We start from the raw sequence: 15,378 nt of genomic DNA on the forward strand, positions 1-15,378 counted from the left end.
GTGGGGCTGTTCATGCGCCCTGAGTTCTCCTGGAGATTAACGCTCTGTCCCTCGTCTGTGAATCGAGTGTCCACCTGCAGCAGGGCCGGGGCTGGTAGAGGTGACACTGCATGAACACATGCTCTGTGTCCTGGGGGTTTCCAAGGGTTAGTGTATTCAAAGTTATGCTGTCTGTTTGATGAATTCTGTCTGTGACGGGTTTAATGTATTCATCGCCTGCTGGAGGAAATCGCTTTCCTTTCCTGGGATTTCTCATGTGGAAGGGCTGCTGGAGCCATGTGAAAGAGGAAACATCTTACAGATTAAAAAATGGCCAAAAAAAAAAACCCCACCCAAAAAAATGTAAGGTTTTCCCCTTGGGTGTGGGCTTTTTTGCTTCCGAGTTTTCCTTTGAAGCTAAAGCTGCTCTGTCAGGGGAAGACGTCTGCCAGATGCACAGGGCATTTTGATACCATGCTGACAAGCCCAAGCAGGATTGGGAATGGAGAGAGCTCAGCTCATGAGAAGAGATAGCGGACAGCAATCTGTGTCTGGTCAGGTCCTTGCTACCTGGTTGTCTTCCTCTGAGTGTTTAGGGATGCACTGTGACACAAATCCTCGCTTTCCTCCTCGCTCCCAGGTCCCTCAGGAAGACATTCCTACGTGGCTTGTCCCCACGTGAGGTGACGTGTCACAGCTTCCAGGAGTGAGGCAGCAGAACTGAAGATCCGTAAGGATCGCTCTCCTGCTGCAGCAGGAAGCCGGGGCCCTCCTGTCTGGGATGTCCAGTTGTACCAGCCCCAAAAACAATCACGCAGATGAGATGGGCACTCCCTGGCTCATCTTGTTCGAGCAGTGTAGGTGCTGGCTCTTGGCAGGGTGAAGCAATACAGCATCACACTTTCCCCACGCAGCTCCTGGCAGGGCAAATCCCACATGTGCCTGGAACAGTGCTGGCTCCAGGAGGATGTAGAAGGAGTGTGATGGGGAAGGAGTCATTGCACAAAGTTCCTGAGGGAGGGGTGTGAAAGAGAAGAGGGTGATTGTGAAAAGGTGAACGCTGTGGGAATCAAGAAAGATGAGGACAGAGAAGGAGATGAAGAGATGGGGGGGAGGCAGAGGTTCGGTCACAGAGGATCTGGAAGGAGCTGAAGGTGGCCTAGAGGTGCACTGAGACAGTGCAAGCAGGAGGTGATGGCAGGTGAGGTGGAGGAGAGAAGAACCCTGGGAGAAGGCAGCATCCGTCCTTCCGGCGTAATCGGCTGCGGCTCCCCTGCTAACGCTCTGCTGTCTGTGCTTTGTCCTAGGGCACTAAATGAGAATATGGCCAATGGCATTGAAGATCTTATCGGGATCCCATTCCCGAACCACAGCAGCGAGGTCCTGTGCGGTTTGAACGAGCAGCGGCACGATGGGCTCCTGTGCGATGTCATCCTCATCGTCCAGGACCAGGAGTACCGCACCCACCGCTCCGTCCTGGCCGCCTGCAGCAAGTACTTCAAAAAACTCTTCACTACCGGCACTTTAACAGACCAGCCCTATGTTTACGAGATTGACTTTGTCAAGCCTGAAGCACTTTCTGCCATCCTCGAGTTCGCCTACACCTCAACCCTCACCATCACCACCTCAAACGTCAAGCACATCCTCAGCGCCGCCAAGATGCTGGAGATCCAGAGCATCATCAACGTATGCCTTGAAATCATGGAGCCCGACAGGGAGGCCGAGGAGGAAGATGACAAAGAGGACGACGATGACGACGAAGACGAAGATGAAGACGAGGAGGAAGAGGAGGAGGAGGAGGAAGTGGAAGATTTTGTCAATCAGGAGAACCTAGCTGACGTGCAAGAAGTAAGCTGCCACCAAAGCCCTTCTGAGTCCGATCTTACCGAAGAAGCTTATACAGAAGCGCCTAAAGATTTTCCAAATCACTTCCCAGCCAGTAACTCCTCTGGACACTTGGGCATGATACGAGACTTCTCCATAGAGTCCTTGCTGAGTGAAAACTTGTACCCTAAGGCAAACATCCCAGAGAGGAGGCCAGCTCTGTCTCCTTTCGCCCCCAGCTTCTTCCCTCATCTGTGGAACGGCGACTTCAACTCCTTCTCCCAGCTTGAGGAGCCACAAGTAGACAATGGCCCGTTGGATCTGGTGATCAAAAAGAGGAAGATCAAGGAAGAGGAGGAGAGGGAAGACGTGCCTCCACCTCCTTTCCCTAATGACTTCTTCAAGGACATGTTTGCCAACACCCCAGCAGCTCCCTTAGGGCACATTAAGGCAGAGACTGACTATAGCGCTTATCTCAATTTCTTAAGCGCTACCCAGTTCGGAGGAGTTTTTCCCCCGTGGCCCCTGGAGGAAGAGAGGAAAATAAAGCCCAAGGCATCCCAGCAGTGTCCCATCTGTAACAAAGTCATCATGGGAGCCGGCAAGCTGCCCAGGCACATGAGGACCCACACGGGGGAGAAGCCCTATATGTGCAATATCTGTGAAGTTCGCTTTACCAGGTGTGTGTTGGTCACCTCTGCCGTGTCTGGGGAGTGGGGTGGTGGCTGGAGGGGCCACATCGTAACCTGTGACTGATTTCTCAGCTGCTCATCAGAGAAAGCTCATCAGAGTTCATTTTTTCTTTCCCAGAATAAAAGTAGGGAAGAAAGCAGGGCACGATCTCTATCCCTTCGGAAAAAAAAAAAAAGGGAGGAAGGGAGGGTGGAGGAAGGAAAAGAACCTACTGATTTTTGTGGGTTGTGGGTGACATCCACAGCTCACTGGATCCATCCCCTCGCTGGACAAAAGCTTAAATAAGCAACAGGATATTTTCAACCCCACCATAGCTCACCACAGTGGGACCAGAGTGAGCTGGAAAACAGATGGTCAAGCAGCCAAGGAGCCTTCATCTCTAATGTGCTGAGAGACGCATTGAGCTGGGAGGGCCATTTATCCACAGGATGTAATTAGTTTGGGTTTGCACATTTTGGCAGCAGCGTAGACCACAGCCAAGTTGCACGTTTGGACATGACGGTATCTGGGCTTTCTGGGGCCAGAGTGACCCTAATTATTACGTGTTGGTAGTGCAGTTGGGGTCTTGGTCTCTTCCCCAAAGTAACAAATGACAGGACAAGGGGAAACAGCCTCAGGCTTCACCAGGGGAGGTTTAGATTAGATGTTAGGAACAATTTCTTTGTGTGAAGCACTCTATAACAGTCTGTCCAGGGCACTGGAGGAGTCCCCACTTCTGGAGGGATTTAAAAGATGTGTAGATGTGATACTTGGGGACATGGTTTGGTGGACTTGGCCGTGCTGAGGGAACAGTTGGACTCACAGAACCATGGAATGGTTTGGGTTGGAAATGACTTTAGAGTTCACCCAGTTCCATCCCCTGCCATGGGCAGGGATGCATTCCACTATCCCAGGTTGCTCCACGCACTGCCCAGCCTGGCCTGGGACACTTCCAGAGATGGGGCAGCTGCAACTTCTCATGCCAAGTTGTATTTAGCTGTGCAAATCTAATGTTCCAGCCTGAAACCGTGCTCTGCAAAGCTGGGCAAATTTAATCGGTGAGCAGAGACAAATAGATTCCTGGATCTGCTCTTGCTGAGTATAATTAATATCTAATGAGAACAATCTTTACCATAATAATAAAGCTTTCTGACAAGAGCATGGTATTTCAGCTCCTGGCTGCATGTGAGAGGGAGAGAGAGCCCTATTAAGCTGGGGGGAGAAAACCAGAGGAAAATAATCGGCACAGTAGGCAGAGGCGAGCTCCTGACAATGGCCGGACACCTGGGGTGCTCCTGCATTCAGCCTGTCTTTTCTTCTCCTTTCCCTGTGATAATATTCCAATGGAAGATATGCAGATGACGAGAATTTGACCTGAAAATAAATTTCCATGCTCCCTTCCATTAACGCAGCAGACACCGTATTATAATGCGGGGAGCATCGTGCCTCGGGCGGGCATGTGCGACGTGAGCCAGCTCACCCTGGTATTTGCAGGGGAAAGGCCACTGCATGGTGATAATTCCTGCCTGCAGGAATTTGGATCTGGCTCCTGCTGCCTCTTCAGGCTAGCGAGGGGCTGTTGTCTCAGCCCTGTGAGCGTGGTGGCATCTCGGGCAGGAGGGAGAGCCCGGCCAGCCCCATCCTGTGGTCCCTGTCGCTCTCTTGTGCTAATTGCTGATGAGGAAATGGCCTGGATAGATCTATCACTGACACCTTTCCTGTAATGGGGATAACAGAGCTAAGCCCTCCCAGAGAGCTCCCAAAGTCCTTCACAGGCAAGGGCAGCACTGTTTGCTTAGTCTGGGGAAACTGAGGCACGGAGAGAGATGCCTAGTCCAGACAGGTTATATCGGCGTTGGGGGAGGTTAAAAACTCCACACAGAGCTGGTCTAGCATGACCCATTACTAGTGCAGGATTAAAACATGATAGTTTCGACATCCCCCATGTGCTCAGCAGCTTCTAAATACAGGGCACAGGGGCAGGGGGACTTCAGGGAAAAAAAAAAAAAATCAGAAAACTGGGACTCATCCAACAGTGCAGACCCCCAACGCCACTGATGAAAACTGGTCTTGTGGGTCACCCCGTGCAAGAGGTGGGTGCTGGAGGGTCTTTTCCTTCTTTAACACCCTGAGCAAAGTGGATATCTTAAAATGCTGATTTGTTTTTAAATGTGTTTGGAAGGATTCTGAAAGGCGTGCAGCTAACTGGTTTTGTTTGGGGTGGGGTTTTCTTAGCTGTTTTCATTATTACTCTGGCGTGAGAGGTCTCTTTTAGGAAAAACCGTATTTTCAAGCAAAGCAGAGTGATTGAGATGCAGAAGGAGATTTCTACTGGGATTTCCTGAGTGCTGCCTCTTGCATTATGTGTTTTGCTCCCGGGGGCGGTGGGGAATCCCACGCTTTCTGAAAGCACTGGGCTGGCACCCACGGTGCCTTCACTGGGGATCTGAAAGCTCAGATGGTCCCTTCTGGGATCCCCTGGGAGTGAGGGTGCCGGGAAGCAGAGGTTCCCAGACGGAATTTCGGTATGAATCGGTCCTTTGCATGATTTCTGCATTTAAGGAACTGTGGAGGAGAAAATCTACTGGGGAGATGGAGAAGATAATTCTTCCAGGGTGAGGAGTGCCCCGACCTCCCCAGCAGATCCCTTCCCCTCCACACCAGTGGGATCTCGCATCCCCTGGCAAGGACCCTCCGTGCGCCTGGATCCGCCGCTCCTGCTGCCCGCGGACATCTGATCGCAGGAAGAAGGACTTCATTTAATGGCTCATTAATTATTTTTTCCTTAAACAAAGGCTGCTCAGCTTCTAGTCTGCCGTTCCACCCTGCTAGAACGCCGCAGAAAGCTGCAAATATTTCAGCTTTTCCACCAAGACAACCCCAGAGTGCTCAAGGAGATACTGTTCCGGCTGGAAAGGTTAACGTTATTTGTTCCTATTATTTGTGTTGTGACAGCTCGCAGAGCCCTAATCGCTCTCCTAATGCAATTGCATTAAGGTTATTCACACACACGGAGCGTGGGTCTCTGTCGGAGCGAGCCTCCAGCCCAGCTCCCAGCTCTGTTCCCTGTGCCACATCCCTCCTGGAGTGCTTCACCACAGAGCACCTCACCCTCCCCAGCCTCTGAGCGGCTCCAGGTGGAGCCACAAACCTCCCCTGCATTCCCCGGAGATGCTGTCGGGGCAGGGCAGGGAGGATTGGGTTTCTCCCCGTCTGCTGCCGGAGATGGGTAATAGCCTGGAAAGAGCTTTGCCTGTATTTACATTATACAGTCCTGGCACGCAGCGTGTTTATTAGGAAAAGCGATCCTGCTTGGGTTAAACATTACATACGGAGGTTTAAATTAAATTATAGGTGGGGTCGGCAGCTCTGCTTTTTATTAACGTTTCCCCCTGCTTTGCAGTACGAGCCCCCGCGTCCATCCCTTCGCCTGTGATTCTCCGTTCGGGGTGAATTCTCCCTGCTGCTGCTGCTTTGTCCGCTGCTGAGCACTGATCCTGGCCCTTCCAGAGGAAATGCACCCTTCTGAAAACCTTGGGGTGACACCAGCTTTAAAAATGCCCGACTGGGAAGTTGCCCTGAGCTCGGCACAGGGGCTGAGAAATGCCTTTTTTCACGTCCCCCTCAGAAATCTTGTGGGTGCAGGACCAGGCTGGGATCAGCCTCCCAAAAGCAATAAAGCACCATCTGGTGAAGAAGTGACTCTCCTGCTAGGGATGCTCCTTTGCGTCCTTGATCCTGAGGGACTGGTGTGCAGGGATGCCCAGCCCAGGGCTGTATTCCTCACCTCTGTGCCGCTGGGCGTGTCACCAAAAACTGTTTCGATATGCTGGGTGGCAAAAACCAACTCAGTGGCAGCACCTTGCAAGTTTTTGAGGGCTTGACCTGCCAGAAGAAACAGATTTTTGGTGTGGTTTTTATGTTATATAAATCGAATCATTGCGATTTATAATATAATTACAATTTAAGACAATAATGAATTGTATATTCTTTACTGTTTATATGAAAATATATAGTTTTATATGGCCTATCTGTAATACATAACACATATTTTGTATCTAATAATGACATTACTCCACATGTTCTACATATTTTTAGCCTCAACACTAGCATGTTGGAGGGTTTGTACTGAAATACTTTGTGAATTTTCCCACTCTGCTCTTAACTTTAACTCCACTGGTGCAACCTAGGAAGCAGTGTTCAGCTCAGTTGAGCCATCATCAGCTTCACTTTTTATAATCATACACTTCAGCTGTGATTTTGGGGTTTTTTCTCCCTTTTTTGGCTGCAGAAGGAAACATTTATTTATTGGGGGGAAAAGTAGTGATTGGATTGCCAGTATGGGAAAAATAATCTTTCTTTTAGATGTTCCCCTTAAAAAACCCCACATACATAAATCTTCGTAAATAAGTGCCATTGGGATGGATATTAAGCTATTCCATGGCTGGATTTAAAAAAAATTCCAAACTGTGTGGGAGGCTGGATGTGTGCTGGCCTTGGAGACCCTGGCAGGGAAGGACAGAGTGCCGGGGTGCTGCAGCTCTGGCAGCATCGCTCTCTGTGATGCTCCTGCTCCAAAAGAAAGCTCCTGAGACACCATGTGGTCAGTGCAAGAATAAAAGGAGAGGGAAATCGGCTCCAAAGAGGGGCTGAATTTAAGCGGTGTTGTCCCACATTGCCAGGCTCTTGAATCCCAACTAATTTCCTTCTTTATTTATTTAATGATCCCAGATTTACCTATATGTAGATACATTCTCATATTTAGAATCTTGCTCTTTACAAATGTGTGGAAGGAGGTCAGGCTCTTCTCCCAGGAAACCAGGAACAGAACAAGAGGGAACGGCCTCAAGTTGTGCCAGAGAAAGCTGAGCTTGGAAAACCAGGAAAAATTTCTTCCCTGAAAGGGCTGTCCAGCCCTGGCACAGGCTGCCCAAGGCACTAGTGGAATCCCCATCCCTGGAGGGATTTAAAAGCCATCTGGATGTGGCACCTGGGGACATGGCTCAGTGGTGGCCTTGGCTGGGGTAATGGTTGGACTTGATGATCTTAGGTCTTCTCCAGCCTTAATGATTCTGTCTTTTTGGGGTTTATTCCAGGGATTTTTATTTTCTTTTTCCCTCCAATTTAAGCTGTTTTGAGCTCTCTGGGATGGGCTGCAAACTCCGGACATTGAGGCCCCTGTGTGTGTGATGTTTTAGCGCCCAGGAAAGAGGAGAAGGCAAGCATCAGCCTTCAAGACCATCCACACTTTTGGGAGAGGCCCCAGGATGAGCTCCCCACCTTCCCACTGTCTCGTCCCCCGATCCCCATCAGGGAGGCAACCGTGGGAAATGGATTTGAGGAGAAATCTCAAAGCTTGACAGAAGGCTCACGTAGCATGCGTCTGTGTGCAAAATTTGAGATAGAAAATGCTGACGTAGAAGCGCCGTGGAATAGGACAGAGACATGGTTGAGGGAGAAATGGAACTAGAAACAAGTTTCGAAGGATGGCCTTGCAAATAAGACTAGATACTTTGGTGAAAAAAAGCTATGAAAGATGCATTGTAGCAGGACCCACCAGGGGTAATTTCAGATGATTGGTTTTAAGGCATTAGCAGCGTTGTGTAGCAAAAAGCTGATAGGCCAAAAAACACTCATAATATATTGTAATTAGGAAATAGTTTGGCTCCTGATTGTGACGGCGTGAATTGTAACACCCGTACAGTCTCACCCCTCACGTGAGACTGAAAACGGAATCCAAGTTTTTTAAAACGCCTCTCAGTTACCCCTCAGCTCTCCGGGTCAGGAAAAAAAGGGCGTAATCCAACAGGCCGCCCCAAAAAGAGCAATCCCAACCACACCCCTTCCCAGCCCGCACCGCCTGACCGAGCCCCCTTCTCTTTTGCAGGCAGGACAAGCTCAAAATCCACATGCGGAAGCACACGGGGGAGCGGCCGTACCTCTGCATCCACTGCAACGCCAAGTTCGTGCACAACTACGACCTGAAGAACCACATGCGCATCCACACGGGCATCCGGCCCTACCAGTGCGAGTTCTGCTACAAGAGCTTCACCCGCTCCGACCACCTGCACCGCCACATCAAGCGCCAGAGCTGCCGCATCGCGCGGCCCCGGCGCGGCCGCAAGCCGGCGGCGTGGCGGGCGGCCGGCCTGCTCTTCGCCCCCGGCGGCCCGCCCGTGGAGAACGGCTTCGTGATGCCGCCCACGCTGGAGGAGATGAGCTCCCACCTCGGCAGCGCGGCCATGTGCCTTCCCGGCCCCAGCCCCAAACACTTCCTGGGCGGGGCCAAGGCGCCCTTCAGCCTGCAGGAGCTGGAGAGCCAAATCGAAGAGACGCAGATGAAGCTCTTCAGCCGGGCGCAGATGGACATGGAGAGGAACGCGGGCATCTTCGCCTTCGCCCTGGGCCACAACGAAAGCCTCGCTGCCCAGCCCTTCTTCCCTCTCCCTGACCCTTGGAGCACGGGCTTCAGTGGCTTGGCGGGCCTCGGCCACGTGGCTCCCATCTCGGAGGCCAGCAACTAAACCCGCGCCCGGTCCCACCATGCGTCTGCTCCCGTCCCAGCAAGGCAGCCCGCTCCCCTGGGGCTCCCTCCTGCCCTTCTGCATCATCAGGTTCCCGGGAAGCTCTTCGTCCTCTCCCTGCCGTGGCCTGCCTTGGGGCTTGGGGCAGGGCAGGGGATGGGCAGGCGCTGTGCCCCGTGGCCACCGGCACTTTAGACTCCGCACTTGGTTTTGGGGCCATCGGCCGCTCGCTGTCCCATCTCACCGCTCATGGCTCCATCTGGGAAGGGCCGGGACTGCTGCTCTCTTCAACACCCCCGAAAACTTCACTTGCCTTAGTCCAGGGCTCGGCCATCACCGCGAGATGGCTTTTCTGTGGGAAATGTTCCCGGTTTTCCCATGCGCGGAGCTCACTGGACACTGACAAGCCGTCCAGACTTGGGTTTGTTATGTTGCATTCCTTGGCCCTTTTGGTCAAAAGGACTTTTCTGTTTCCTTTCTGTTTTCTGTTTTCTTTTCTTCTTAATTAATTCCCACGTCTGGCAACAAATATTTGGGGAGAAAGGGGACATCTAGCAGCCTTGCTGGGAGAGGGAGAGAGGGAGGATCCTGGCCACTGCTTTTCTCAGCAGTATATCAGATTTTTAGGGCTGCTGAGAGCCCTGATCTGCAGCATGAGTTGGGACCTAAAAAAAAAAAAAAAAAAAAAAAAGAAAAAAAAAAAAAAAAAAACGGAGATAGACCACCTAGCGCAAAGCTGGGTGGAAAAGGGGGATTTTACTTATTTTGGTTCTTTAGCTATTTCAAAGTTTCAAAAGGAGAACCAAAGCCTATTTTGAGTATTTTAACTTCAGTTGCTTGAAAAGGTGAAGGAGAAGTTTTGGAAGAATCAGTAATGTTTCGATACTGAGCTTTTATTAAACCCTTGCTTTGAAAAAATGAACCAGTGGGAATTTTGAAATGAAAAAGTCATTTCAAACCAAAGAGTCAGAATTCGCTGCCGCTGACCAGTCTGAAATGTCTGGGGTTCTTCCCTTAATTCCCTCAAGTTCCTATGCGATAGTGATGAGAAAAATTTGCAAAACGCTCACATGTCCCCAGGTCTGCAGTGCTGGTGGGAAAAAAAAAATCGGGTGCGCAAACATCCCTGCTGCTTGTCTCGAGGGATCTTTGTGGGAAAGGAGTTCACTAAAGGCCTCTTGATGGTGATACCATCTACTTGCAAGCAAGTAGAAATGCCACTGTAGTTGGTTCAAAAGAGAAGGTGGTGATGTGTGACGGGGTGCTCCAAGCTGAAGGTCACCCACGGTGGCCAGCAGGTTTGGGGTGACTCCCCAGCATCCCTCCAGTCTCCATCTTGGCCACCCCATCTGGTAATTCTTTCGGGGCAGAAGAAAAAAAAAAAGAAAAAGGAAAAAAAAAAAAAAAAAAAAGCATCCGGAAGCACCCTGTCCAATTCCTTCAGCCCCAGATCCATGAGCTACTCTGAAGGATCAAGGCCTTTGGTGGACATCTGCCTCCCCTGGCTCCTCCTGGATGAGTCCTGGGAGGCAGACACGGTGGGACCCCGGTTCCACCACCGGCTGTGGTGGGTTGCAGCGGTTGTTTTACACGAAACCAACACTCGGGAATGTGAATGTTACGAATTAGGGCTCTCTATTTTCTCTTTTCACTACGACCTCTCAACGTCAGCAAAATCGAAGGGAATGCGAGGACCGCGGGTTCATGAGGTTTTTGGTTTTTTTCCATCAGTGACGCGGTGGCTGGATGAGAATCTGCCCACCAGAGGCAAGGAGGGGGACACAGGGAGTCGACAGGGGTTCCACAGCCCCCAGGAGGGCGTGAGGGCCTTCTGCTCTGAGACCACCCTTTAGCAGAATGGTCCCAAGGAACTGCCCAACACTCGGCTCGCTCCTCCGAAAAGAAACCCATAAAGACTCCACGTGCAACAAAAGTCAATGGAGAGGGGGAAAAAAAAGAAAAAAAGAAAAAGAAAGTAAGAAGAAGAAGAAATCTTCTTAGAACTGCATCAAACTTTTTCTTTTTAATCCACAACAACTTCTTAAACAAGTGACGTTTTGCAGATGGTTGGTTCCTTCAGGTGTTTTTTTTTTTTTTTTTGTCTACGATCTGGAGTCATTGTAAAATATATCCAAAGATGCTGAGTACTGTATGATCTGCAAGGACTTGAAGCAAGGTGTTTTTTCTGTCTCGGTTTGTTTGTTAGGTCACTTGGGTTCTTTTTTTTTTTTTTTTTCCTATATGTCTAAGTGGGGATAAACCTTTGCAATTTTTCTATTTATAACTATTTTTATGTGATTGCTTTATGTACAAAACAATGGAAAAAAAAAATCAAAACAAAAAAGTAGAGAGTACACAAACAAATTTGCCTTAGTTACTCACGGGACAATCACCCTTAACTTTGATTGATGCTAAAAAGCGGATGGAAAAAAAAAAAAAAGAGACTAGATCATTTTATGTATTTATTAAACTGTATTAATTGATGCTTTTAAATTATTAGCAGGACTTGATTCTCTTGCCTGTGGCCATGGTGAGAAGGCAAAGCCTCCACAGTCGCTGAGCTGCCAGCACAGCCATCCGTGTGGCCTCGGCTCTGCGGATGTTTGCCTGACACCTTTTGGAAAGCCCAGAATAATCACTTATTAATTAAACGTTGAGCTGGTAAGGGCTCCAGCCCGAGGGGCTGTTGGTGTTGCGATGCTGATGACAGTCATGGAGTTAAGGTTGATTTTCCCGCGTTGGCGCTGGGTTGGGTAGGGCTGGAGGGAGCTGAGCGCTGGCAGTGATCACGTTTTGGGGGTGTAGAGGGGTGGTTAGAGAAAACCTTGTTTCTTCCCGTTTTGATGTTGTGCGGTGAGTCCAGGCCACAGGTATCCACAGGGGAGCCCAGCTGAGTGTGAAGGTGCCTTCCTGGGGATCTGCTCCCGTTTCCCAACCAGGACGGGTGTAACGAGCACCAAACCTCGGGCTGGAGGGACGCGAGTTCTGTCCCAGCGCACGGTCTGGTGGCTTCTTGTTCATCTCACCCTGGCTCCTACAGCCTGGCTGCAGCAGGGGCAGCGTGGGCAGCAGGGCAGGGGGGATCCTGCCCCTGTGCCCCTGTGCTCAGCTGAGAGCCCACCTGCAGAGCTGCTCCAGCCCTGCCTCCAGCAGCACAAGGACGTGGAGCTGCTGCAGCCAGCGCAGAGGAGGCCACGGAGATGCTGCCAGGGCTGGAGCCCCTCTGCTCTGGAGCCAGCCTGGCACAGCTGGGGCTGCTCAGCTGCACAAGAGAAGGCTCCAGGGAGAGCTCCGAGCCCCTGCCAGGGCCTAAAAGCAGTTTGCAAGAAAGGTGGGGCAAACATTTGAGCAGGGCCTATTGTGATAGAACAAGAGGTATTTTAAACTAGAAGAGAGGAGATTCAGTCTAGATAGAAGGAAGAAATTTTTTACAATGAGGACACCAAAACAACGGAAACAAGTTGCCCAAAGAGGTGGTGGCTGCCCCGTGATCCCTGGCAGTGTCCAAAGCCAGGCTGGACAGGGCTTGGAGCAACCTGGGATAGTGGAAGGTGTCCCTGCCCATGGCAGGGTGTGGAACTGGATGACCCTTAAAGGTCCCTTCAAACTCAGCTCTTCTGATGATTCTGTGATTATATGAACACAGCTTACACAAACATGAGCCCTGTAATTGATGTGGCTGCTCAGAAACTGCGGAATTCCTTTGTTCTTTCTGAATGAGGTGCAAAAGCCTGGAAGATAATCTCCGGGTAGGAGCAGGCGGATCTTGTCCCACACTGCTCAGCCATTTGGAAAGGAAGTAAACAGGTACCCTGTGGCTGTTGAGACACCTGTGTGTTGTCCTGCAACCTGCCACGTGCTTTCCAGCCTTCCTCTGAAGCCGTCCTGGCTCTGGAGAGAGGCAGGTGCAGATGGAGGGTGATTCACCCCACCTACGCTGGACCTCCCAGGGCTGGGATGAATCACCTTTGGGCACCTCTCTGCTACCTACCAGCCTGCTGTGCTTTCCCATGGCTCACTGAGATAAGCTCAGACCCGGGGAGGGATGTTCCCACCACCACCGCCCCCTCCTCTCTGCTCAGCTCATGGGACAGTCCCTGGACCCAGCTGGTACAGCCCAGCTGGTACAGCCCAGGGACCCAGGTCAGGCAGGTTCATTTCTTCCCAGTCTGCTTTAACTGGGAATGCAGTGGGAAATAAAGGTCCATGTCAAGCCTCCCAAGCCTGGGCACCAAGGATTCAGGCTCATGGGTTTTACAGCCTGCTGCAATCCCAGTAAAACATCCCAAGTTCTTACAGCCACAGGTCGTTTTCCTTCCTTTACACTTTGGAGAAGGGCTGCAGAGCATCAGATGTGTCCAGGCAGGGGTCCAGATCTGCAGGCAGAGTCCAGAAATGTGACTTGGGAGCAAAGAAATACCAATCCCCCTCCCAGGGGAGGTGGTCAGTTGTTGAGCAGCTACTCTGTGCTTGGACCAGCAGGACCATGGCAGGGTCAGCCCATAAACTCTCTGTTTCTGAGCACAAAAAAAAAAGAAAAAAAAAGAAAAAAAAATCCACAAAATGAAAATTGTGTGCATTAGTTTTTAGCTATTTAAATACACTTAGAGCTTCTTTTTTTTTTCACGTGTTGTAGCTTTTAACCCTATTTTTTGCTCACATCGTGGTTTCCTTGTAATGCCAGAATGACAACAACAACAGCAGCAACAAAAGAAGAGATAGATTTGCAAGGGGAGGGTGGGGGAAAAAAAAAATTAAAAAAAAAAAATCTAAAAATCGCTCGGAGGAGCTGTGCATTAATCAGACACATGGGAATCACGTGAAGAAACCAGCTTCAGTAAATGCTTGTTAGCAACAACATATGGCTACATGCTTGCTCCTGAGCAGCTGCTGTTATCTGCTGGAGCATCCAGGCTGCAGAAGGGGAACAGCACCGGGGTGGTGCTTGGACCAGGTGTTGCTGCCAAAGGAGCATCTCCTGGCACGAGTGGCAGGGAGCTGGGTGGGCAAACCCCCTCCCTGGGCTCGAAACCCTTTGCTGAGCATTGCAAGAGCCTCTTCCTGTGGTTGTGCAGAAGGAAATTACAAACAGAAAAAAAAAAAAAAAAAAGAAAGAAAATTTTTCTTGTGTTTTAAGAAGGGGAGAAGGAGCCCGCAGTTCAGGGAGCGAGAGGCTTTTCCATATGGCAGTCACCTGCAAGAAAAAGAAAAAGAAAAAGAAAAAAAAAAAGAGTAATTTTGCAAAGTATAGCTTAAAATGTTTTAGACTTGAATGTGTCAGCAGGAGTCCTGGCAGCACCAGTGAGGCTGCAGATGCTGCCCAGTCTCTGCTCTGCCTGCAGCTCCCTGGGACCTGCAGTGCTCCCCGTCCTTTCCCATCCATTGTGGAGGGGATTAGTGCTTTATTTACAGTCTTGGTGCCCTGAAGCTGGAATATTGTGTGGTTGCAGAGGAAACTTTTGAGGTAAGAGAGTATACCTGAAGCAAGACCCCATCTGTCTCGGTTTTAAGAAAATGCTGTGCTCGGCAGCGGGTCACCCGTGGCTGGGTTTTTAAGAGCTGCCATTGCCTTTTGGTACCTCGGACTGCGTGCACCCCTGTTTCTTTCCAAGCCAAAACCGAAAAGGGAAGAACTGAGAAAAATCCCTTCTTGTGGAAGATACACCCCGCATAGTCTGAGCCCGAGCGAACTCATCCCCATCCCACCTCCCAGCCCCACCTCTGGGATCTCCAGCAGAGGGACAGAAAATACCTGTGGCTTGGAAATACCTTTTCTTCCCCCCCCCCGTGTTTTCCTATGTTGAACCAATGTTTTACATGACTTGCACTATTTACTGTAGGGCAGGATACTGTTTAGGTTTCTTTGTTCCCGTCTCTTGTTTGGTTGCGGCTCCTCTTGGCGGTCCTGTACACTTAACCTGCTGCACATCTTACACCCCTGGAGAAAATAAACTTGTTACCTGAAGCAGTGAGCCTGCCGTGTGTCCTTAGCGCTGCTCGGGGGCTGGGGAATTCGGATTCCAGCCTCAGGCGTGGTGATCTCGGCGGTCTCCTCCAGCGCAAATCATCCTGCGACCAAATGCTGGCGGGCGGGGGTGATGGAGCGTTTTGTGGTGGCCCTCCGGGGTGGCATCTGGGCTGTCACCGCGAGGCTGCAGGGGCTGAGATTCCCCACCAGATTCGGCCTCCGGTGACGGCCGAATGAAATTTTGTGCGGGGCGGATAAATGCTATCGATGTCGAGTGCAACTGTTGGGTTTTGGGATTTTTTTTTTCGCCCCCTCCCGCCCCGTTTGGGCACATCTGCCTTGCCCAGCTTCCCTGCACAGCCGAACTCGGGCTGCCCTCGTGTGGTGGCCCGGAGGCAGCCTGGGGACAGC

The 15,378-nt window shown here is 50.7% G+C and overlaps 1 protein-coding gene across 1 annotated transcript; it reads left to right on the forward strand.

Annotated features, from left to right (window-relative positions):
• Nucleotides 1–1,290: 1,290 nt before the first annotated feature.
• Nucleotides 1,291–14,951, forward strand: ZBTB7C (zinc finger and BTB domain containing 7C). The gene is made up of 2 exons (XM_040090945.2): nt 1,291–2,483; nt 8,363–14,951. Exons 1-2 carry the CDS (start codon nt 1,303–1,305, stop codon nt 8,997–8,999), a joined length of 1,818 nt encoding a protein of 605 aa, XP_039946879.1. The 5' UTR covers nt 1,291–1,302; the 3' UTR covers nt 9,000–14,951.
• Nucleotides 14,952–15,378: the final 427 nt, after the last annotated feature.

The sequence above is a fragment of the Hirundo rustica genome, chromosome Z (genome assembly GCF_015227805.2).
Source record: "Hirundo rustica isolate bHirRus1 chromosome Z, bHirRus1.pri.v3, whole genome shotgun sequence".
Classification (NCBI taxonomy): Eukaryota; Metazoa; Chordata; class Aves; order Passeriformes; family Hirundinidae; genus Hirundo; species Hirundo rustica.